Source organism: Protobothrops mucrosquamatus, unplaced genomic scaffold (assembly GCF_001527695.2).
Source record: "Protobothrops mucrosquamatus isolate PMUCROS unplaced genomic scaffold, P.Mucros_1.0 scaffold1951, whole genome shotgun sequence".
In the NCBI taxonomy this organism is placed as follows: domain Eukaryota; kingdom Metazoa; phylum Chordata; class Lepidosauria; order Squamata; family Viperidae; genus Protobothrops; species Protobothrops mucrosquamatus.
Genome location: NW_015388070.1, coordinates 59,862 through 85,906, shown reverse-complemented (window position 1 = coordinate 85,906; position 26,045 = coordinate 59,862). Strand labels below are relative to the sequence as shown.

At 38.6% G+C, this 26,045-nt stretch overlaps 1 protein-coding gene across 1 annotated transcript in view; it reads left to right on the top strand.

Moving 5' to 3' along the window:
* Positions 1-423: 423 nt before the first annotated feature.
* LOC107294457 overlaps positions 424-26,045 on the top strand; it is a 64,049-nt gene continuing 38,427 nt past the window's right edge. Inside the window, exons 1-12 of the mRNA XM_015823689.1 lie at positions 424-840; positions 6,231-6,332; positions 13,707-13,868; positions 16,778-16,909; positions 18,349-18,537; positions 19,656-19,739; positions 21,086-21,204; positions 21,399-21,513; positions 22,145-22,231; positions 23,894-24,009; positions 25,069-25,189; positions 25,894-25,994. Of these exons, the coding sequence (XP_015679175.1) occupies positions 424-840; positions 6,231-6,332; positions 13,707-13,868; positions 16,778-16,909; positions 18,349-18,537; positions 19,656-19,739; positions 21,086-21,204; positions 21,399-21,513; positions 22,145-22,231; positions 23,894-24,009; positions 25,069-25,189; positions 25,894-25,994 (1,745 nt within the window). The remainder of the gene's footprint in view (positions 841-6,230; positions 6,333-13,706; positions 13,869-16,777; positions 16,910-18,348; positions 18,538-19,655; positions 19,740-21,085; positions 21,205-21,398; positions 21,514-22,144; positions 22,232-23,893; positions 24,010-25,068; positions 25,190-25,893; positions 25,995-26,045) is intronic.

Genomic DNA, 26,045 nt, shown 5'->3' with positions numbered 1-26,045 from the left:
ACGGATCGATGAGTGACTTCCTCGCAGAGCTTACTACCACTGTCCAGAGAGAGAGACCTGGCTTGGTGGCAGCTGTGTAACTTCTGCTAGAAAACCAAAGAAGGCTTGGAAGTCCTCTTTGGACATTTAAGGAGAAGCTTCCCTTGTGAGGGCGCTCCCAAATGTGGATGCCGGAGGAAAAGAGCAGAACGGATCCAATGGGACATATTTTCCACCTCTGAAGGGGTTTTTTTTTTTTTGGTTTTTTTTTTGCATGGGATGGAAGAAGCCAAGGCAAATCTTGCCGCTTCTGATTTTGCCTTTCTTTCTATGACCTCCTCCTACAAGAGGCCCTTTCTCTCCTACGAAAAGCAGTGGGAGTTTATCAAGATTTGTGTCCTAGCATTTTTCTAGGGCCCCTGTAAGGCTTGCGCTAGGGAGACAATGTCCGGTAGCACAGCAAGGAAGGTCCAACCGTTCACTATTAGCACCAAATTATCTCTGCCCAAGTGTGCCCTGGAATTTCCAAGAGACAGCTGTACTGACATTCCTCTTGCTGCTCTGAATAACCGTGACTTGCACCAAAACCTCAATGAGTGTGTCTCCCTGTATCTGGCTCAGACATCTCTGGAGCCTGCTGAAGGAAGATTTAAAAGCGCTAGTCCTATTGAAGAGGTGATTGCCAATGATGATTGTATCAATAGCAATTCGCTGTCCCGTTCCATTAAGAAGATTACTTTGTCCAATTGGCATGGAAAAGATGGCTTAGGGGAAGAAGGGATATTCAGAGGCCATTCCCACACCAGTGCGGAGAAAAACTACAACAACAACAACTGCAAGGCAGGAAAAGCACAATTCAAGGTAAGTCTTTCATTTCTCCCCTCCTATTTTTGCTGTGTTCTGCGCTCTGCACTTCAAATCTCTCTACAATGCCGATTACACCTGGCTTTAGGATCTTTGTGCAAGCCGTTGTGTGAAAAGGCATCCCGAGTGGCAAAATTAAGGGTGATGGAGATCTGAAGTTCAGGATTCCCCCAATGTATCTGCTGAGGAAGACAATTTTCTGGAGAACTTGATCACATGGGGGTAAAGTTTATTACTTCCCATTGCCTGATATAATCAAACATGAACAAAGACTAATGCTTTTTTCCTACAGGGGTAAGACATATGTGCTGCTTAAGTTCTACCTGATTTCTAGTCACTATTTATTTAAAGACTTTGCCCTCTGATAGCTTTTATCAGCAAAGCAACTGCATCACTCTGAGCTAGACATGGTACCCTACTTTTAACATAATTATCTTTCCATAGAACTCCTCACAAAACTAATAGTAGGACCTTGAGATTTCTGGTTCCATTTTATTATTTTTTCTAGTTCCATTTATTTATTCCATTTCTTATCTCATGTGTTTGTTTATTCTCTTTTTGTGTATGTTTTGTTGTGGAGAATTTGTGGATGGTGTAATGAGACTATATTACCTCTGAACATGGTGGAACAAGTCTAGAAAAAGTTACTCATACAATTAGTAAGCATTTAAATTTCCATCTTCCAGCATTTTTTTTAACACAAGGTTATGTCATTTCTCTGTATGTATTATAAGAAAGTATCATGCCAAGTAATGCCAGGAAAGGCTTAGAAATAGCTTGTTGTGTTGTAATGGTACTAGGATTTGAATATAAACAGTGGTCCGTGCTAGAGTAGCCTTTTTTTGTTTCTACAAGATTGTGTTGATTTTTATTCGGAGAAAGGATTATGAGAGAGACATTTGGAAATCTGAGAAAAGGTGTACTGTTCGGCAAAACGTCTTGTCAGAAAGATGCCTAGGATCACATGAGTTTAACACTTCAGTTGCTTTATAGCCACTTTCCTAAATGAACTGTAAATATTCATGGAGAAAAAATAATATTGAGGCCAGCTACATGGTATCATGTGAGGTCAGTTCTGTGAAATTATGAAACATGTTCCAATGGGATGAGTTGAGGCCATGTCATTCTGTTTTGGTTTTAATAACGAAGATGAGATTTTTTTTTTTTTTTAAAAAAAGTTTCCCTGCAGGCATTACTAACTGTTATCTCGTCAACCCCAAGGAAAGTGTTGCCCAAACTGAACTTGAAATCTTGGCCAAGAATCATTCTGAAAGCCCTTATGTGTTTTTCCGGCATTGAGCCTTATAAGATACAGGATTAGTGCTTCCTACGGGAAGATTGATTTACTCCCAGTTTGTACTGTTACTAGCTGAGGAAGATTCTTCTTGCCAGTTCATTCCTCAGTTGCAGCCTCCACATTCCAAATTTAAAGAAAGATTGACTCGGTTCTTGTTTTCACATGTGCTCCCGGCTGCTGCTGCTGCTTGTTGGATGGGATCCGATGGTGGGGGAGGGAGCCCTACCTCTGCAATCCAAGTGGAGCAGAACTGCAGGAAGGATGAAATCATTTTTATGCTGACAGCCTTGTTTGCCTGCAGCTGATGGATTGAGGGAGCTTCACATGTAAATAAAGTGCTTATGTCACCTGCAAGCTTATCTCCCCCAACTCTGGTCGGGGAGAGGCCAAGCAGTCCCAGCTGGGGAAAATAGACAGATATTGACCACTTTGATTGAACATTTCTGATTACCACAAATCATACATATGGAATTAATAGCTATTAGATGTTTGCAAAAAAAATAACCTATCCGTAAACAATAGAAATACAGGATTGTCTTGTCAGGCTTTCACCACATAACAAAGCACACAAATTTACTCCGTGGCTGAACTGCCCATCATTTACATGCTAAAGTGTTCTAGATCTTTTGTATCTTATGCAGACAATACAGACTTTCCCTTTACTGCACACGCCTTCTTGAACTTTGGTCCCAGGATAGATTATTCCTATTTCAATAAGAATTGAAATGGAAGGGATGCACCTTTCAAAAGTGATTTAGGAAAATGCTGTGGACCTCACCCAAGCTCTTGTTTTCAGACATCTTGAGCAATTCTGAAAAAAGAAACTCTAGTGCAGCCGATGAATCCTATAATTAACCATTGTAACTTTGACCTGATTCCTGAAACAGCAACATACTTTTTTCAGGCTTCCATGGAAGAGATATGTGCTCATGCTTCCAATTAGTCTGAGGCATTTCTTCCAAATTATTTTTCAGATGATGGAATAGTTAGTATTTATGTATTTAAGACTTATACGGTCTTGTGAGAGGGTTTTCTGTTTTCCATTTTCTGGGATCCCAGAGATGTACTCCAGCATCGAACTCTTTCAGAGAAACATTGGAACAGTGGTTCATATATTTAAATAACATCCCTCATTGATGATTGTAATCATCAAAGAGGGTGGCTACCATTTGTAAAGTTAAATTGAGCACCAAACTCATGACGTTCATTGGAAATCTTCAGACTTTAGGACCAAGACTTTCAAGACAATCTCATGTCTGTAGAAATTGCAATGATGTCAAAGTCATATAAACATGTACATTAGTATGCCATTGTGCAAACAGTGCAATTATTTAATTTACATCAGTTGCATCATGATGCATGATGTTGTTACTTGCACCACCACTCTCCAGGTGCCTATGGAACTTTAGTTTACCTAATCAACACAGGGAGAAAAGTATTTCAGGATCAAAGCAATTTATTTTACACTACATAAATATAAGACAAATTTGCTTAGGTTTGTACTGTTGAAAACCCAAAAGTTATTAACAAAGCAAATGTGTATTTAGGTAGAGCTACCAACTGTAGTTTGCAAAAATCCAGATGCCCCTAGATGGCAGCAGAGAAATATTGAAAATTGTGACCATCAAGTTATAGATAGACCCTAATATAAAAAAGTTTTATATAAAAATTGTAAAACTTTAAAAATGTTACATTTTCAGAAAAAATAGTAATAAACAATACAAAAATATATCTAAACATTTGAATATTAAAATATAGCTTCATGTAAGAACTGTTAAGCATAAAATTTAGATATTTTTTGTTCTAATTCCTAGCTTCTATTAAATTGTAGTTGTACCTGAAAGTTGTTAAGCATAAATTTTATATACATAATATATATACATACATACATAGCTCTAATTCTATCTTCTACTTTTATGAATGTCCTACTTATATATGAGTTCATTTGGAATTTAATGGAATCCACGTTTTTTAAAGTGTATGAAAGTGTATGAAAGTGTATGAGCAAGTGTATGAAAAAGATTATAGGTACAGGGTGGAAGACTCTCCAGATAGTAGTGGATGATCACAGGATATTTCAGTATTAGATATGCTAAGTGGAGCTTATAGGAATTTGGCAATAACAGGAAGGCAACAAGTTTCCAATGTTTAGAATACATACTTGTGGAATAAGGAGTTATTGTTTTCCCACAGATAAAGAGTATGTAATGCTTCATCTAGCATTAAGTCACCATTACTTTAATAGATTTGCTGTTCACATGAGTATTATGAAAGTCCTTTATATCTTCACTGCTAATGCAAGATAGATAGATGTTGCAGAGAATAAAATGTTTGGAGATACTAGTGTTCTAATTTATCCTGGCTACCTTTGACCATTGATTATTGTGTCTGATTTGTTGATTCTTCTTTTTCCATATCCACATGCTAAGTCTTTGTGTAAGAGTGAAGAACTATGTTCAAATTCATTTGTTAATTCAGGCACCCTTGAAAAATGTCTAGCATAAGTAGTGTTGGGTGTCATAAAATTTTAGATTGGAATTATTTTCTGCTTGTTAGCAAGTATCATTAGGGTTATATATAATATAATGATACAGTATAGCAAGCATGACTAGGAGAGCCTTTGCACAGCTTCGGTTTGTACACCAGCTACAACCTTTTCTGTGATCAGTTACTCAAGCCCTAGTCATCTCTGAAGTGCAATAGCAGTAGCACTTAGACTTATATACTGCTTCTCAGTGCTTTACAGCCTTCTCCAACTGGTTTACAGGGTCAGCATATTGCCCTTGACAATCTGGGGCCTCATTTTACTGACCTCGGAAGGATGGAAGGCTGAGTCAACCTTGAGCCAGTGAGACTCAAACTGCTGGCAGTCGACAGTTAGCACAATTAGCCTACAGTACTGCATTCTAACCATTGCGCCACCACAGCTCATGAACTATACATGGGACTATCCCTGAAATCCATTTGGAAGCTTCATTTGGTTCAAAGTGCAGCAGCGAGAGCAGTCTTTGGGGCCCCTAGAGCTGTCTGTATTGCACCTCTGCAATACAGCACAATATAGCTACCGATCTGCTTCCAGATGCAGTTCAAGATGTGTGGGTTGGTTATGACTTTTAAAGGCCTTAATGGCGTAGGTCCAGGCTACCTGATGAATAGACTGCTAAGACAAACATGCCCCACTTACGCTGGCAGAGAGGGCCTACTGCAGGTCCTGTCAGTCAAAGAACTCTTGACTATCGGGATCCAGAAGAAGAGCCTTCTCTGCTGTGGCAGCCACCCTTTGGAACATCCTATCCTCCAAGGGGAGATCTGTCTCCACCCTCCTATCGTTCCATAAGAGTCTGAAGACCTGGTTCTGCTGGTTGGCCTGGGGACCCAAATGGGGAGTACCACACTGAGGTGGCTATTAGACTGAGCACAACCCCCCCTCCCTCCTTCCTCCCTACTTCTCCACCCGCCCATCTTTTATTCCCATATTGCAGTATCATTGTTTTCTTTTTTATTGTTTATTCTATTGTTCCATTACTTTACTACTGTTGTGTTTCATTTCTCCACTTTTATTGTTGTAATCTGCCACGTTAAGATAGGTGGAAAATTAATTTAACAAATAATAATAAATATTGACTTCCTCTCAATTGTGGTACCTAATAATGTCAACAAGAGGGATGCTATAGTGCATTATTTGAATGGTGGGCTTACCTTTAAATTACTATTTAATTCAGCTCTGTACATGTATTTTAAAAAAATCGGTAATTGAAAAAAAACTTTTTATTGATCATTTTTTTTGAAAATGAGTAAAAGAAAAACTTGGACAATGTATATTTCATCTTCTCATGACTACCTGTGGGCTTGCAACATAGCAACAGTTAATGGGAGGAACCCTTGTTAAAAGGCATGTCTCATTGACAGTCATGGGGATGCAATGCTCATCTTAAAGCATAATCAGGACAAGGATTTGTTAAAACATAGTAAAATTGAAAAGTCTGCATTTTGCCATTGCCATCTTGGCAGCTCAGTGTCTAGCTACTTGATTAGTCTCCAGTGATTTTTCATAATTGGGGCATAATCATCATACTAATTTTTCCTATAGGTGTTCCTCAGAAAAGAAGTGGAACCAAAGGAAGAAAAACAGAATGTGAGAAGCCCCCAGTCTTGTGACAATTCTCTAGTTGGCAGAATTGCACCTTTTGTGGTAGGTTTCTTTTACATCCTGCCGAGTTAAAGAACACTACTGTATATAGTTGAATTCAGTTGATGATTAGGAGTGAAGCTTGACTCAGAAAACACTGGACTTTGTACATAAAGGATTAACATCAGTGTAGATTTGAGCCTATCCTTACCTGCAGCAGGTACTTCCACGAATCTTTAATCTAATCCTTGCTACTCTCCTAAGTAACAGGAGATTGCCTAAGCTTGGTGAACATTTCCAGCATCCATAAATTCCATTAGATATTCAAATCCTTGTTTATTGACATTATCTATGGATGTTGGCTTGCATGAGATTTATCTATAAACAAAGAGGCACCTCTTATATATAGTTTATGTTTGATTTTAATAGACTCCAGCCTCAGGCTATTTTTCTAATACAAGTCACTAACTTATTAATATAAATTATCCGAATGTTTTGGATTTTGGATCCGAAGAAAGGATAAGCATTGATTGATTTATGATGACTTAGTTTAAATTGATGCTTTTTATAATGCTTCTGAAAAAGACTTTTTGCTAGCATCTTGCTAGATAGTAGTCAATAAATACACAAATCTTTTGATGCAATTACCATTTTCACATTTAAAATCTTGTTATAAGTTCTGCTAGGCCTTTGTGAAATCAGTTTTGTGTCTTCATCGGTTGAAATCTTGCCTTTTCACACAAGATGCTTAAATTATGGAGGGAAAGGATGACAGCCCATTGAAGAACTCTGTAAATCATATCCATATCCTCCCAAACTGTAATTAAACCGTTCTACCATATCCTTTTTAGTTAGTAACTAAAGAGGCTACTAGAGAAGATTTGAGGGGTGGTGGGGACTTCTCTGTTTCTTCTATAACTGAAGCTTTGTACTGGAAAAGATGAAGGAAGAAAGTGCAAGATTCCCAGTCTAGCCTAGAAATAAAATCAGGAAATATATAATTCTCACTGTATCCATATTCTTGTGAATTTTAAGGCTTTTCCCAAGCAGTATAACTCTCTTTGTTATCTGAATCAAGTGAGGCTGTCAAGATGCTAAACCAAAGATAGAGGTGCACTGTACATAGATAGTTCTTCTCTAGTCTGGCAAACTGGTGTTGAACCTAGTTTAGTTACAGCTGTCATCTTATCTGAACAGAAATAATCTTGCCCTAGTGATTCACACTCTGGTAGCATTCTGTTTCTGTTAGTAACACACTGTCTATTGTGTGTTGGTCTGCAGGTGGAAAGAACTTGGCAGCATCAACATCACTCAATCAGATGACCAGCTTCTTCCCCTGTGACTTTCTTAAATTCTTTCAGAATCATTATGGCCCTGCATAGTTTCTTTATCTAAAAGTAAAATAGAAGTTTGTTCAATATTAACTACAAGTGTGTTCTATTTTCTATTGTTGAGTGGGAAGGTAGTACTTGAAAAAAGGAATCAATGTGCGATATATTAGGTACAAAAGTGGCAAAAAGGAAAGATCTACAGATTCTCACAACAAAGAAAATACAAGCATATATAATCTGATTGTGAAGACTGCTTCTTAGAATTGGATATACTATGATGTATCAGGTTGTTTGCAAGGCATAGATTCTCATATTTTTATAAGCCCCTTTAAGTTGCAAAAAGCCATAGCTCTAAAGAGAATCAGAGAGAAAACCACCATTAGAGAAGATAAATAACAGACTCTCATTTAGTCTCTGTGGAACAATTTGATTGTCTTGAGAACTGCTGTGGGTTCATAGGATTTGACATAATGCAAAGCTCATGATTTCCCCTCCTTTCATTAAGACAGAAAGCAACATTAACCTTGGTGTTTATAACGTTTCTTTGCAAGAGTTATTTACAACTTGGTAACTACATTCCATTCTCTGCCTGGCTTATAGCCATCATGGTTCAAGATTTAAAATACATTGTAAAATGGGCCTTTTCCTTTACTGTTCTAAATATTATGCAGCCTAAGTGCAGTCTGTATTTATGCATTCTACAGTATTGGTTTAACAAATATGTACCCACACATATACACGGCACTATTTATAAATACTCTTTCTACTTTTTATTTAGAAAAAAAGTAAGATGCTAAATGTACTGGCCAACATACCCTTTTAGGCTGGCATAAGCTTTCTCTCTAGTTGATATAGATTCACATCTTCCATTACTTCAGCCCCTGCAGAGAGTAGAAAAGAACTCACAGCACCATCTCCTCTTTGGATTGACTCTTCTCAACAACCAACAAACTACCTCCTTAGGTTGCCAGCCCTCTTCCAATTCTACAAGTTCCCTTTTCCAGCAGACTTTTTATTTTCTTAAGTCTTCTTTTCTCTGCCAACTCAGTATCTGCCCCACCCTTCTCCTATGGGAAAAGTCTTTTGGAACACCAAGCTATCTTTCCTTTTACTTTCCAACCACAAAACAAAAGAGTATCTGTTTGGATGCTTGCATGAATTTGTGACAGGCTTTCAGGAAGGTATGGGCTCGTGCATGCTGATCAAATGAAGAGGTGAAATAAATACAATTGATCTTGAAAAACAGAAGTGGACCACCCACATGCCTTGTACCAAAATGTGGCTCATACAGCTTTTAGGAAATAGGGAACTGAACCTCTGATAGTGATAGCCAAGTAATAAAGGCACATTTTCCAACCAGTTTTCAGCAGGGGGGGGGGAAATCCTTTAAAATGGTATATAAACCTTCTTTTAGCTTAATGCACCAAGCTGTCTATCTCATTCACCCAAACAGACTCTGTTCTATTAAACTTCAATAATAATAACTTTGCATGAAACACTGTAGTTTTTGACTGCTTCTTCCCCTCCTTTTTTAAAAAAAAATTGTGCCTCCTCGTACTCTATAACTTAGTACTAAGTAGCAATGTGGTTTCTTATAAAAGACTTTTTAAAAAACTGCTTGCTTGATAAATTGCATATATTGTTGTAGAAATGGTTGGATACACATCTCTAAAACTAGTTCACCAACTGCCTTTCTGATGTCTGAATACAGCATTGTCACATCTCATTTGTGAGCAGGTGTATGTAATGATATAATCTAGAAGATTGTTACAAAACAACACATGATGTCAAACTATCTGCAGCCAACATAAATGACCAGGGTATTGTCTGTTAGTATTACAGACTGCTAATTCCACGAGGATGTGACAAACAACTTAGTCTGAAGCATAGGCTGATGGAAAATGTCGGGACACAGTTGCCGCTTCCTGACCCTCTGCTTTCAAAGGCTGTGCCCATGACAGTCCCTTTTTTGTGTTCCTGCATTGAGTGTCCTTCTTGTTCATTTTCAGTCTCCCTCTTTCTTTCCTGCCAGACAGAAACTCATTTCTGGGGAAAATTTCATGGGAGGAAATGAATTAGGTTACTGAGCAAATCATAAGCTTATCTCAGTGGAAAATTGAACAGGACGCACAGCATGGGGAATGACAGCTCAGATTGGCTTTCTATGACTTGTTGCCCTCCAGATGTGTTGGATTGCTCCTCTCATTATATCAACCAGTATGGTCAAATGTCATGCTGACTGGGAAGAATGACAGTCATAGTCCAGCAAGTTTTATTCTATTTCTAAAAATTATTAGTTACATGTAGCGATGGTCCATAGGGCAAAATGCATATAGAAGCATGCTAAAATATAAAATCATAGTAAATACAATTAAAAATAACTCCAAATCTATAAAACAGATTTAGGAGCTATTAAAACATCTCCTAAAAACATACCTATTTAACATTGCAGAGAATGTAAAGTCCTGAAAAATAAACATATATTTATGCAGTGCTGAATATGAAGTAGAATAACTGGGGCCTTTTAGGGAGGGTATTTCATAAAAGAAGATGACTAATACTAACGCTTGTTTCAGTGTAGTCAATCATTCAACACATCTCAATATACAGTGGTAGAGCACAACTTCCAGTTATCACACGAAGTCCTGCCCAATGGTAGGAGTATTCAATCATGGAAGAGTAGCTTATAATCAAGGACTCAGTTGCCGATGGCATTTCTTTAATGGTGGCCTTTTGCAATGCGCTTTCAGATTGCCTAAGCCATTGCATAAAATTAGAAATTTACCACCCAGTGCAGCTTGTTATTCACTGGGAATTAGCTGTGTTCATTCTCTCCTATTCTGATCCAAAACATCTCTGTATTATAATGGGCCTCATGGTGTTTGTTAGGCATTATTAAATCTTTATGGAAGAAATGAGAATTCTCTTGCCTGGCCTTAGCTATATGGCTGAAAGGACAGAACAATTCATATATTCTTGGGAGAAGTTAACTAAATGTTGCATTGTACAACATAAAATTATTGCCTTTTGTAGCGTAGCTATAGCCACAGGATCACATTTTCTCTGTAGAGGTGATATATACTCAGATGCATCATATTCAGTTATTTTATGTGCCATTTGGTGCTCTACACATGTTTTAAATGATAGTTCCTACAATTTACTGCCAGCACTCATGCTTTTAAGGGTATTTGGAGTTTAAAAAAAAACAACAAAAAAAGATTGAGAGGGCACTGAGCTGCCTATCCCTGTTCCATAGGTATCATGACTATTTCCCCACCATCACTGACTTATATTTCCTGTGCTGTAGTTGGGGATCCTTTTATGTCTTATTTTACAAAGGTGGTTTTAAACTTCTTGTTCTGTGCTTTATCTTTTAAGTCCTATTGATCTCTGTGTCCCCAATGGGACTTGAGATATAGTATTTGCAACGTTAGCCCTCCCTAGTATTTTGTTGCTGGATTTTTGGCTGAGTTTGGATAGAGGTCACTTTTATAGCTGCCAGTCCCCTAGTTGTCTTGGAGCAGGGACAAAACATTGTGTCATTGCAGAGCTCAAGAACAAAGCTTGGAAGCTATTCAGGGCTCCCATTCGATGAGTTACTTAAAATAAGTGTCTTTAGTCAGCCTTTCAGGAGTCTAAAGCTCATTTGTAAAGCAGGCAGGCATGAAGTCATGCTTTTGTTTTAGAAGTTCACGAGAAATTGCTTTAGTTTCTCCTGGAGCCTGAAGGAAAGAAAGCCAGAGCAGGATAGTAGAATTAGAAGAAATTTAACACGAAGTTAAACATAACAGTTTTGGAAAATGTTGCTTATGTTACAATCTAGGCTGATGGTAAATGCTGAGCCGAATGGACAGTCCTTTCCTTATAAACCAGATTCTTGTATTCGGTGGAAATGCAAACACTCTGATGGATTTCAATGACCCAGAGTAATTCAATGGATACTCTGATGCAGACTGCAGTGAGCTTGAAACTGGTCAGGGAGCTTCTATGGACTGCATTCTTAGGCCATTATGTAAAGGACAAATACTACAGTGGAACAGAAATTTGCTGGGAAGCAGGATATAAAGCAAATTAATAAACAAGCCAGCTTTCAGGAAGGCAAGGACAGCTTAAAATTTTTGTGTTGAAAATATAATTCTCTAAACCAAATAGTAATGTTTAAGTATTTGTCAGCTATGGGCACAAGTAGTGAGATGGGGAAGCCTACATTTAATATCAAAATATGTATTGAGTGAAAAGTATGCTAGATTCTCCTCAGGTTTCCATAATTTTCAATATTTTTTTTAACCCTGGTCACATTTCTAGTTTCAGAATTCAGTTAATTCTTTTGTTTATGCAAACACACACACACACACACACACATAGGATTTCAGATGCAAAATGGACATATTTTATAAAACGTTATAAAAATTTAATAAAATCAACAACCATTAAATTTGTCAACTCCTGCTTTATAATGTATTGTGTAGCAATAAAGATACATTAACTGCTGAGCAATTACAGCTTTATGGTCAGAACTATTATATTGTTATTTCAAGCCAACATAAGCATGAGGATGAAGCAGCATAGCTGTAATATCAGCCATCATTAGCATCTGATGCCATCAAGTAATATTACTGTATTGTGCCTAAAACTGGAATTACCTGATTTGAGCTGCAAAACTTCAGATGAGCACTAGATGGTAGCAAAGAGTTGGTTTTTGCATATCTCTTTGCTACCATCTAATGGCTGCCTCACACAAAACATGAGGGATGGGAATGAAGTGTATTTGGAACACATTCATACAGAGATTCTGTCCCAGTTCAAAAGCTGCTACAGGCCTCTATAATCCTACTACTTTGGCTAAATTGGCAGCTTACCTAATTTATTTCATTTTAGCTCTAGAATAACTCAAACCACATAAAAGCTTGCTTTTTTTCTAAGTATGACATTCCACAGAATTTATGGGTATTCCATTTCCTCCCTGGAGCAAAACCCTTGTTTTCTGAGCCTCAGTAACCACAGAGGTCTTTTAAAGGGAATATTTCCTTGATTCTATTGTGAAATTGTCAAGATTTTGTCAATTTTCCTTTCTCTTTCTAATGGACCAGGTACCTGGAAAATACCCAGCTTTTGTTTCACTATTTTTCCCTCTTTCTTTTTTATGTGGAATGGAGAAATGAGATTTCTTGTTCAAATTACCTAAAAATTAAGAATTTTCTTTAGAATTTGCAGGCTATTCTTGCGTATGACAACTGCAATAGGAGACATTAGGAAAAGCTGCAAATGTTATGACTAGATATGCTGCATTTTCAGCAATCAAGAGAGATTTTTCTTATAAGAGGAATGGTAGCTTCACTTTGTTACAAATTCTTACATATTTACAAGTAAGGAAAAGTATAGATATATACTAAAGACAGTGGTGGGATTCAGATATGTGAACAACCGGTTCTCTGAGTGGATGCCTCTTCCGGAAGTCCATTCTGGGCCTGGGCAATAAAAAAAATAGCTACCGATTCTGCTGAAGTGGTGCGAACTGGCTGAATCCCACCACTGACTAAAGACCTACGGTGGCAAGGAGGACTACCAATTTAATTATTAGAGTGGAAATGAGATTTTGTTGTAGTTGTTCATGACCAGGCAGTAACTTAAATGGGTCTTTGATTGAATGACTTTGGGGTTTCTGCTGGTTAGTTGGAGGAAGCACTGATTGGTTCATTGCCAACTCAACACCTTCTCAATGTGCCGAAGTCAGCAGGAGTAAAGATGATTGACAAATCTTTGAACTGTTTTGGAAGGATTGGGTAAAGAAATCAGTGCCATGTGAAGTGCCTTCAAGTCTCTCTCACACACCATACTGTACATTTGAAGGAATGTAACAAACTCCAAGACTTTTCAAGCATGTAGTAAAGAAGCCTTAACACAAAATTGAGCATCTTTTCAGCAATGCATAGTTTTAGGGTGGGGCAATTAAAGCTCAGCATTGCCATTTCATATCCAAACCAGTGTTGGTTTTCGAACCAAAGGTCAGTTAAGTCATAATTACTTCTCTTTTCTCTGATTTCGGCCAAATCCAAGAAAGCTAACTTTCTCACTCTGTCTCTCTCTCTCTCTCTCTCCTTCCTAGACTGCAAGCTCTGCTGCAGCATCTCCTTGGAAAGAGAGCACCAAAAATACCAAACCAGGCACAGTAGTGGAGCTGAAGCCCTGCGCAGAAAGCAGCACAGGAGTGGCAGACCTATCCAAGTGGAGCCTTCTCCTAGCCCAGTTCAACTGTGACATGGTGCAGGTAAAGAAAGGAAACTGGCAAAGGAGGAAATTGGCTTTGCTGCCACCACAAAAGAGGACAATAAAAGGCTGTCTTCTGCTCTTCTTTTCAAAACTGCAGTAGAAAGGAAGAGAGCGCAGTGTTTTGCTGCCAAAAGACTTTCCTTTATTAGAGTGAGAGGACGTGCAGATGGAAAGAAGCAAGGTTCTTTGGCTAGCGGGAGGGAAGCTGTTGCTATGGCATGAGGTCATCCTTGGCAGCCTCTCTTTAAGCGCAGGGGTTCTCAACCTTGGCAACTTTAAGACTTGTGGACTTCAACTCCCAGAATTCCTCAGCCAGCTGTGCTGGCTGAGGAATTCTGGGAGTTGAAGTCCACAAGTCTTAAAGTTGCCAAGGTTGAGAACCCCTGCTTCAAGGCAAAGGACAGAGGACAGTAGGTCAGTCCACAGAAATGTTGCTTTTTTCCCCCCATTTTTTTTTTAAGGAAAGGGCATGACATAGACGTCTCACTTTTGTGCAGGGAGGGCAGTTAAATGTGATTGGTGTAAGTCTGCAAACATAGAAGGGGTTGTGGACATGTGCCTTCAAATAAAACAGTGAAATAAACGATGGCTTTTAGAAGGTTCTGAAAGTCTTGAATGTGGACTCCAGTAAGGAAAGTCCCTGGTTTACTGTCATCGTTTACTATAATTTCGTTGGCCGTGAAAGAAATTGCTCAATTACTTTCTGCTGATACTTTAGCAACAGTTGGGTGATACAAACACAAAAGATTTAATGTGTCTCACCTGTTCTGGGAAGCTGCTAATGCTTGCCTGGTTCTTGGGTGTAGGCTGTCCAAAGCAGAAGCTCGGGTTGTGCCAATTTCCTTGATTGCCTCCTTTGCAGATTTTGTTAATCCCAATGTTTCTTGGTTTATGAAGCACAAAGCAAGAATGTGGATATTGTGTAGATATCAAAGTGAGTAATGTAGCTATGAGTTTAATAACTAATGCTGATAGATTTAGCAGTCCTTAAGTGAAGATGAAAAGCTGCTGGAATAATGAATATTTTATTCCTTGAAGCATCTAAATGCATGTCTCAACTTTTAGGGCAGGTCTGTGTGTAAGTGAGAAAGATGGAATGACTGGGTTTCACATAGCAACGGTAATTGGGCTAATGTCAAGTGCAAATAACCAGGAGCATTCATTGAGTTCAAAGCACAGGGGAGTTTATTATTGCTACCTAAACACAAGAATCTAGTCAACTAATGGTCAGAGCTAAACTGGCCCTCAATAAGGGTCAATGGAATTCACTGGAGGCTGGACTTGGCTCTCTTCTGGTAACACAGTGACTCCAAACTGATAACACGTTTAACTTCACCTTGCAGCTCAGCCTGCTCTTCTCCTACAGCTTATTCATTTCATCAGGCCATGATTTGTCTGTTGAATAACTCAAAATGAATGGGTTCACACTTCATTACACCTACATATAAGAACCTAGTCCAGTGGTGGCGAATCCATGGCATGTGTGCCAGAGGCGGCACTCAGAGCCCTCTCTGTGAGCACATGTGCCATACCCCAGAGATGGCGAGGGACTGGCCCCCACTGTCCTGGCCCCACCTATCCAGTCTGCCATGACCACTGCAGCCATGCCCACCCGGCACCCGGTGATAAATAAGTGGGTTTTGGGTTGCAGTTTGGGCACTGAGTCTCTAAAAGGTTCGCCATCACTGACCTAGTCAATGGATGTGTGTTTGCACTTCCCAAACCTATATAGCCCCTCCAGAGAAACGAAGATGCATGCATGTGTTGTAAAGAGGAAATTATCTTCCTCCAAGTTAGATTGTGTAATCATCCAGCTAGTCTTCATTCTGTGATCAGGCAGCATTTTTCTGTAGTGCTTGCAATTAGATTATTTATTAGAGTTGGTAGGATTTATACTGGGGGTCTTCTATTACAGAACAATATTGCTTTTCTAAGGACTTTCAGTACCAAAAGGCATTATTCAGATTACGTCCATGGTTGTCCAACACAGGGCTCTCTTATGCCTCATCCTGTAATCCAATGTTTCTCAACCTCAGCAAGACATGTTGTATTCCCATGCTGGTTGAGGAATTCTGGGAATTAATGTCCACACCTCTTAACATTGCAATGCCCCTGTAAATCTTTGGTTTTCTGCACTCCAGTTATAGTTATTTACATTGTCTTAGAAAGTTTTATTTATTTAAGAAAATGTATATGGCTGCCTAAGTCATTCTCAGTGACTCTGGGTAGCTTACAAAGATAAAAAAATCTAAAATAAAACAATAAAAAGCAGTAATCCCTCACCCTTCTGATGACAACAATTAATCAAATAAGCTACTTGATGGGCTCCATCCCACTCTGGGTTCCCCAGGCCCACTGGCAAAACCAGGTCTTTAGGACCTTCCAAAGAGGGTGAAAGTTGGGGAAAATCTTATTTCTGTGGGGATAATGTTCTTGGTCTCACTAGATGTACCTCCTTAGGAAAGGAGTCCCATAGCATTCCTTGCTTCCCTACTCTGGTAGGTCAGATAGATGGTCCTTCAAATAATCTGATCCCAAGCCAGGTAAGTCTTTAAAAATGACAACCAGCACTATGAATTGGACCCAGAAGCAAATCAGCAACCAATGCAACTCCTGGAGGAGAGATGATCTATGTGCACACCTAAGCCACATGATCCACTGCCTTTAAGTTTTGCTGGAAGCCTCACTGCAACGTTATAGTACTGTAACATCTACTACTGGAATAAATATCATGGCTATATAATCTTGTTTGAGTTCTTTACTAGAAGAGGTCTTATTCATAGTGCCCTATATCCTTTCTCTTTTCCCTACACAAGAGCTGACTTTTGAACTTCCTGAAGGAAAGTATAGCAAAGTGTAGCACACCAGCTATACTTTTCCCACCTGCTTATTTTTCCTCCCTTTCAGGCTGAAAAATGGATGCGTGGAAAACTCCATGACCTGAAAGATGGTTGCAGATTTCAGGAATGGGAGCAGATAGCTCAGATATTACAGAGAGATATGAAGGATTTTGAGAATACCATCATCAAACTGAACCAGGTAAAATGTGGTCTGGGGGCTGCTTGCTCTTTCTTTAGACCAGGGGTTCTCAACCTTGGCAACTTTAAGACTTGTGGACTTTAACTCCCAGAATTCCTCAGCCAGCTGTGCTGGCTGAGGAATTCTGGGAGTTGAAGTCCACAAGTCTTAAAGTTGCCAAGGTTGAGAACCCCTGCTAGACTCTTACTTTATATCTGCATGAAAAAAGACACCTGAATCCAATTCTTCAGTAGCTCAGAATGGTTTAAACCTCCTCTTATCTACAAGATGGGGGAGAGGGGCGATACCAATTTTAAAAAATTAAGCGACCTTTTTCATTTTTTCTCTAGAAAAGAAACAAAGTGTGTATTCTTTTACTTCAGTGTAGTGTGTTAATAGACATAAGAATAAATATTGCATAATTGCATTCAAAAATGAAACTATCACATTTTGTTAACAAGTAAAGCTAGTGCAGATGTTCGTGAGATAGTGGGCTGTTGGCAATGTGCCAGTCTCTGCTTAAAGGCCAACTTTTTCTCCCTCTGTGGAATTTTCCACTAAATACCTCCCAGCTAAGTAAAAAAATAAAGTCCCGGAAGAAAGCAACAGCAAAGTCTGCTACTGTATTGTTGCCAAGAAAACAACATGGATAGGTCCATGAAATCACCAAGTCAAGCTCATTTTGAAGTTTTTAATGCTTAATTGTTTCCTTCTTACTTATTCCACGGTTAATTTAAAATCAGATGAAGATGAACTTTATAGAAGTTTCTATTAAAGCAGATTTTCTTCTGGATAAGAAAAGTACTGTGAACGAACAGGCTTCCCTTTACTTTCTCATCAGTACTTTTATCAGGACTTTTTTTGTGCCATTTTCTTAGGAATAAGGCCAAGTTTGCCATGTAGGATCTTGGCTGTCCACAAACCAAACTCCTTGCTGCTGAGTTCCTTCCTCTGCATGCTACCTTAATATTGCAGGAATTGGAAGTTTCTTTTCGTGGAATAGAGAGTTTCAATAGTTGCCACTCTCACCTGATTGGTTCAACAGCTATAGGATTCAACTGAGTATCCACATTACACTATTTTTTTAGGTCTATTAAGATACTAGTGTCCATACAGTCTTTTTTGTAATACCTTCCCACTGCCCCCAAATTAGTAGATTTTAATCCTCAATGTGTGAGAAGTTTGTCATCTGCTACAATCTATATAATGACATAATTTGGTAACTGACATTTGAAGGCAACCTTGTAACCTTACCAGTTGAATTCTCAGAGAGCTTAGTTGTCAAACTTTTAAAAAAAAAAAAGGACAGTCAAAACTGGGCAAAATAGAATATGCTGTGGAAATTTTATTTTTTGATTGCTACCTCATTTTCTACACATTTTCATTGGGTAAATGCATTTGCAGCACGACATGGTCGTAGATGCAACTTTGTTACTATATTTTTCCCATCTTCCCCACAGATGGGTGAGCAGCTGATGATCCAGTCAAAATCCAGCACAGAGATAGGGAGACGACTACAGACCCTGCAAGAACAATGGCAAATGCTGAAGCACATGGCAGCCAATCAGACTAAAACAGTAGCTGGATTCAAGAGCCTACAGGAGTTCAACCAGAAAGCTGAACAACTAGAAGCCTGGATCAGGCAAAAGGTAATTTACTGAGGATAAATAGGACCAAGATCAGAAAATGAGTCCCAGATATATTTTCTTTTCAGAGATGTGAATTCTGTTCTGGTGGCTAAAATATGAGCTGTTAATTTTTCTTCTGCATCTTTATTCTCTGTGATGGAAGCGGGCAACCTTTTTGAGTAGGGACCTCACTGGATGTGTCCGGTGATAATCTCTCTGGAGTGGGCAGCACTGAAAGCTTCTTTTTAAATTTTATTTTGTGGGTAGTTAGAATTGAAGTAGTTGCTCAAGCCTAGCAGAAGCCTAAATACCTATTTTTGCCCCTTAAGATCCTCTTAGAAGGCTAAACACAATCTTTTGGGGAGCTGAAATCCTAGCTAAGAAAAAAAGACTCCTGCTTACTCTGGGAGACGTCTCCAGAAATTGCAGATACAGAGTGAAGGGCTATTCGTTCTCGGTCTATGAGTTTATTGGTTCAAATATTTAAGGGACTTCAGGGTTGTCACATTTAAGAACTGCACTCTGACTTCTTTTTTTAAGTGGATAAATTTTCCTCAATAACCTAATATGGCACTGAGAAAATATTTCTTCCTCTCCCTCTTCCTCAGTTGCAGTAGTAAACCTGAATTTCATTTTTAACTGTTACCTTTAACTAAACTGTTTTTAAGATTTTATATGAAGGAAAAGTTTTGGCCAACTTTATTGAAAGCTCAAAACAGAAAGAAAGCCAGAAGTACCTTATGATGGGCAAAGTTTATCTTCAGTGCCCTTCAGTTTTCAAGGTTGTTGTTGTTTTTTTGCTTTGAATTCTAATAGACATTTTAACTTCAGTGTCTATAACCTCTGTCCTTCACTTGTATTCCATTTCTTGACATGAATTTAAACTTTCTAGAATTTCTTTCCTGAACTTGAAAAGAAAGAAGAAAATCTTACCCCATCATAAATATTAGCAACCGTATTTAATTTTGCACAATTTACACAGATCTTGATACTCAAGTTTCTCTGGTATGCACATTGGCAAACACAATTCCTGTGTGTATTTCTGAAGAAATATTTCTATCTTTTAAAATTTCTTGCAAATATTATGGTCACTGTGTTTTCCAGAATCTCTCATATTTTAAACATCTTTTCCTCACTAGGAAGAGAAGCCTTTGCTAGCTATTTTACTGCAAGAGAAGGCAGATAAGGTACAAATTACCCGGCAGATCCTTGACTTAAAGCAGGTAATCTTCCCGGCATTCCTTATAGGAATTTGTTTTTTGTGAGTGGCATTTTAAGGATGTTTCTGCTTCGGTTTTAGTTTCTGTATCTGATGCATTTGCAAAAAGATTATGTCTTAGAAGAGTTCTGCAGATCTTCCTTGGAGCAGACTGAGCAAATCCTCTTGAGGGGTCCAAAGCATTGTTTTGCAGGGTTAGCTGGGAAGAGTTTCATTCCCAAGGAAATGGACAGAGTTCTTTTGACTGCAAACTTTGCCACTGATTTATTAGATTCCTGCCCTCCTTAGTTTGTAAAGGCTTAAGAGGTGATGTGATTGAATCTGTCCAGTAATGTCAATTTCTATGAGGGAAGGAGTGGCTCTTTTATCCTTGAAGCAAGTGGTAGTGTGTCATTGCTTGACCCAAAAACCCTGGACATTTTTTTGTCCAATGTCCAACTTGCCTTTTTTTTTTTTTAGGAAAAGTTGTTGAGAAAGTGGTTTGGGCTGTGGCTTCAGTAGGCTGCAGAGAAGGGTTATCTGGGCCTTTTTCAGTTGGGTTTCAGACAGGAGCATAATGCTAAGACAACATTGCGTGCACTTGTTAATGACCTCTGGTAGAGTCAGGCAGTGGTGGCTCTGGTTCTCCCTGACCTTTGAGTAGTTTTCACAATCATTGATCGTGGTATCCTTTTGAGCCACCTATGGAGGCTAGGGTTGTGATTTTTCTCCTTTCTGGATAATTCCAGTTACTGTTGGCCGAAGGAAGAATTTAGGCATGAGGTTCCTCACTTAGATGGTGTCTCAAGGTTCAATACTTTCAATGCCTGTCCTTAAAATCTACATAGAGTTACTAGTTGATACCCAGTTGTACATCTTGACCATAGGCTGCCCAAGTGATGTTGCCAATATCTTGTGCTAAAGTCTGGAGGCTTTGAGGATTCAGATGGGGATGAATAGAATAGACTCATGCTCCATCTAAGGAAGAATGAGCGGCTGCGGGTCTTTGGGCTCTTGATCTTGGAAATTTTCCATCTTTAGTCCCCGATGGAATAGCACCATTCAGGACTGGTATGCAATATGGGAATTTTCTGGATGCACAACTCCTGCTAGAAGAGCAGCTGGTGGACAGGAAGATGTTTACACATACTGTACTTATCTGTTCCTGGACTAGGAGGTTCTCCAGACTTTCACTGAATGTGAATAGTAACAGCACACTTCAATATGCACACATAACATGGCTATTCTCTGCATTGTACTAGTTGCCAGTTTAATTTCTAATGGCACAAAGGGAGATATATTTTAATGAAAACTAAGTTTACATTACTTTATTGTCTCCTCTCTTCTGCTTTTCCCTTACACTCAACGTAGGAGGAGCTGCAATTCCAAGCTGTGCATGAGGAATTGAATAGTCTGGCTCAGAAGCTTGAGAAACAAGGGAAGAGTGAAAGCAGAAGTATCATGGCACGACGCAAGTACCTCAATAAAATGTAAGCCCAGGCAGCAGCTGGTAGACAGAATGTACTGATTCAGAGACAATATTAGGACTTGCTAAAGTGTCACCTGATCACATTTCTCTTAAGTTTCCATGTTTGATATCTTTCTATTAAAATTCAATAATCAAGGCAGCTTATTCAAGGAGACAGAGCTAAACCGTTTACCTGTCCTCCTTCTGTCCTTTCAGGTGGCTTCAGCTCCAGAGGACATTAAAGGAACATCATGAAACCTTGCAACAGGCACTAGAAGCAGCTTCTTTCCTTCAGCAAGCAGATGTGCTCCTTTCAGTCATTCATGCAAAGGTACTAAGGGCTGAGATTACATTCCAGGCAACTACACCATAAAAATAGATCTGGGTCATTGAATTACCTAGAAGCATGTATTTGGTTCAGCAGGATGGATCACATTTACCCAAGCCCTCAATTATTTGCAGTTAAATCCAGACTTGCTATATCCAGCAAGCTGATTGGATAGTCAACCCTGTACCCAGGAAGGAATTACTGCTTCCTTCTCTGCAATATTTGATGGCATACAGTTCTAAATATAATATCTTACTTTATAAAGGGTAGTGTAATAAGGAATGGTTTGATGCTGTAATATTGCCTTCCTTAACAGATGTACTATATTTCAGCTCCTAATAAGGTTGCTGTACAATTTCTAACTGTACATTATGAAGATTTATAATTGATGTTATTCACCCAGTTAGATTTGGAAGCTGTCCTGAAGCTCAGAAATCTTGGCTTGGAACATACAAAAATTCAGATTTTAAAATTTTAAATTATTTTTTTAAGGTTATTGGTTTTTATTAAGTAATTAATAGATATTCTAAGCCTGGGTTCATATATTTTGAGAAGTGGATAATGGATACCCCCAAAACCAGAATTAGTTTGCTAGCTGTCTCACTAGGTTTAAAGTCTATCTTTTCTGTTGCAGTTGAGGCATTTTTATGGAGAAAGAAAACAGAATGAATTTGAGTCAAATCCAGACATGGATATCCGGGATATTGCCAGCCAGGTAATGGTAAGTAATGGAATTATTATCTGGAATACTTAAGCAAAGAAAGAAAGTTATTCTTAGATCATAGAAGGTCTATTTAGATCATTAGATCCAACCTGCTACTCAGTGCAAGAATCCAAGTTAAAGTATTCCCAACAGATTTCTGTCCAGCTTCTGCTTGAACATATCCAGTGAATGAGAACCCACAATCTTCCTTTGTAATTGGTTCCATAGAGAATCACAGACATCATAAATTCTTCATAGAATTAATAGGGTTAAAAGAGACCTCTGGTCAAGTGCAGGAATCATCATACCATTCTGGACAAATGGCTGTCCAGTCTTCTATTGAAAACCTACAGTGATGGAGCACCCACAACTTCAGGAGGAAGGTTGAATAGCTTAAATAGTCAGGAAATTCCCCTTAGTTCAAATCTGGATTTCCGCCAGTTGATTCTTATATTGCCTTCAGGTGCCAAATACATCCCTTCATGTATTGGAAGATTGCTATCATGTCTCCCCTTACATTTTTCTTTTTTAAGCTAAACATACCAAGTTCCTTTAAGAGTAGTAGGATTTAGCTTTCAAGCCCCTTACTATCTCTGTTGCTCCTTAGACCTGTCTGTTTCTCTGTCCTTTTCCTCAGTTTTTACCTGTTTTCGCCAATCTGGCCACTTCCAGATCTGTTAAATTCAGTCCCATGCTTGGTTCTGATATTGGTCCTACACTTCAGCTCCTGAACTATATCCAAAGTCAGTGGTCCATCATACTAGTGGTTATACAGTGTTAATGTGCTGAAGGAAGCTAACTTTTCAGCAGAAGCCCTAGTTTCTAAAAAAAAAAAATGTCCTTGTTGAAATGCATTCTTTTAGAGAGTCGTTGAGTTCACATGGAGTTTATCCACTTTATAAATGCATGGCACAACATAGAAGAAACCAATCAGGACAAGATTCAGCAGTCCATCTGCATTTAAAAGACAAAAGCCACTCTTTTGAAGACAGCAAAGTCCACATTTTGGACAGAGAGGACCGCTGGTTTGAAAAAGTGGCCAAAGAGGCCATCTATGCCAAAACTGAATAGCCCTCTCTCAACAGAAGGGGAGGGATATGACATCATCTATCTCCAGTCTACAACACAGTCCTTTCAGCAGTTCTAAGAAGGCTCCACACACATTTGCACTACTCAGGTCACCCTGACAACACAGATAAACCTCCAAGTGGTCTTTAAAAGAATGCAAATGACCAGCTGTCTGCAAGGAGTATAAATCCTTCCATTCCCCACTATCCAGTCAGAGCTGAAGAAGCTTCTTGGAGGAGAAACAAAACGTCTTCAAAGAAAAACAAGAAAGTCCAGTTGCCTTGTGAAAAAGCACCTTTGGGATAACTATGACCTGGATGACTGAGAATCTCCACAGACATTTAGCTAATCCAAAACATTTCTGTGGAGATGGTATAAGTTAGATGTGCACAATGTGACTCATCAAACTGTATTTGGCTCATGAAGACCTCAATAGAGCTTTCTGTAGCCCATAACTGAAAAACAGAGCTTGGCAAGCACTTGCCTGGCCACAAAGTACATGCCAAGTCTGATGTCTTTGGTTTGGTGGGTCAAGTTGTACAGGCCCAGTCAAAGGCAGATGGCCAGTTACCACTCCTAATTATCCACGCTGTACTTTTTCCATCTCTTTAGATGCTAGATGTGACCATGTCACAGCTTATAAGCCTTCACCCCAGTCTGGCAGCACAAGTGTCCCTCAAACATCAAGATATTAAGGAGAACTGGGCCCGTTTACAGCAACTGTTGAGGTATTTGCTGAATATTTGATTTGTAACTCTTCATAGCTTTAGTTAAGTACTTCATTTATGAAGCATCTAATTTTGAAATTGATAGTTATTTTAAAAAAAAAAACTAGAGTTATTTGCTTTGCCTTTGCCTATGATGTAAAGATATTAAACAAATGAAGTGCCCCCACCAACATTTTTACTGTATATGTCAATCTGCTTTTGAGATACAGAAGGACACTTATCAGTGAAGCAATGAAAATCCCTTTTTTAAAGTTACCAACAGCACATTTTTAAGTAAAAGATTTAAATAAGTAAAGCAGTGTTTCTCATCCTCAACCATTTAAAGATGTGTGGACATCAGTTCCCAGAATTCCCTGGCCAGCATGCTGACTGGAGAATTCTAGCAGCTGAAGTCTACACACCTTAAATTTCCTATGGTTGAGCAAGCCTGGACTAAATGCAAAGAAATGTTGGAATAAAAGGAGGTAAAGGTAAAGGTAAAAGGAGAAGACTTGGTATGTGATCTATAAACTTTAATTCAGGGTCAATTTAAATGACTATTCTGGATGGATAGTTTCATATTTAAGGTCTCTTCATCTGGAATTCTAAGAGTTGTTCTTCCTTAAAAACTAGTCCTTATGTGATAGTGGTGAATATCTGTACCTCGGGTGTAGGATGTTACTTTCACCACTGAAGATTTTACCTAGCCTGGTAACAAAACGTTCAGAAACCAAACCAAAAGCTCGGAGAATGAACTTCCACCCTCATTAATCCTTATATTTGTTCGTTTTTCTTTCAGTATCCAAAACATTTTTCTTTCCTGCAGGTTTGAGGGCAAGGACTCATTTTATTAGTCTTCCACCTATGGGACCTTATATTTTTACCCCACAAAAAAAAAAGAATAAAATGATTTAAATAATGCTAGTTATAATGAACAGAGCTAAGATTGCTCTGAGACAGGTCTGAGTTTATTTTGTAGTGATTTTCATGTTGGTTTTCTGCCCCTTCTTTCCCTGTTCTTATTGTAATCATTTTCTTTTATTTTTCTTTTCTCCATTTTCCTACTTTCCCACCTCTTAGGAGTGATAACCCCACACAATTGGCTTTAACAAAGGAATTTATAGATTCAAGTTCTAATCAGGTACTGACTACAAATACAAAGAGTCCAGAACAAGATCCAGAAGGAAAGCTAGTATGGGAGGTAAGTGGTGCTTTTAGGGCCACACTTGGATTTCTTTATCCATATAAAACATGAATCTAATCAAATTTCCTTTGCCCCACATTTAGTTACATCACAGAAATCATAATTAATACCCTACTAGGGTAAATGTATTGTCCATGAATCTGCGATGACAGTTGAATCTTTGTTATTGATTCCAGATGAGCACATTGATCTTCACTTTGTTGGCTTAAGTCTGTGATTAAGCTACTACTGATTAAAAAGGCCCTCTTGCCGCAACTTTCTGTTCATACATTTGTGGGACAGAGTTAGCATTATTTCTTTCTGAAAATGTAGATGGAAGCATCTTTTTCTCCTTGATTGGCTTTGTGTATTTGGAAGCAGTAGAGAAGACCATGATCCGTTATTAAGTGATGGTCCTTTACTAATCCTACAGAACAAGTATGGCATTTTGGGATTTTTTAGTTAAATTAAATTCTGGCACAATAGGTTTTTGGATAATAAAGAAAGGAAGGAGACTTGAGAATAAAAAATGGGAGATGTTCAATAGTAATCTTCTCCCATTCTTGCTTCTGGAGTAGCCATGCTACAAAATAATTGGTATGAACCTCTGTAAAATGACAGCAGGCTTGGGTTAAAGTCAGTTGCCAGAAAAAGGATTCCATTATCTTAGACCAATGACAATCTATTTAGTAACTCTCTAATCATTGGACATATTTTCCTAGGTGCAAAAGAACATTCCAGAAATCACAGTACAAGGTGTAAGAAGCCAAGAGAACAACTCAGATTTCTTAGGAAGAGAAGCCATCAACAGTGATAGCAAGAGGTATTGACATACACAGTGCTGTCCTAGAGAAAGAGTTCTGGAAAGGGGGAA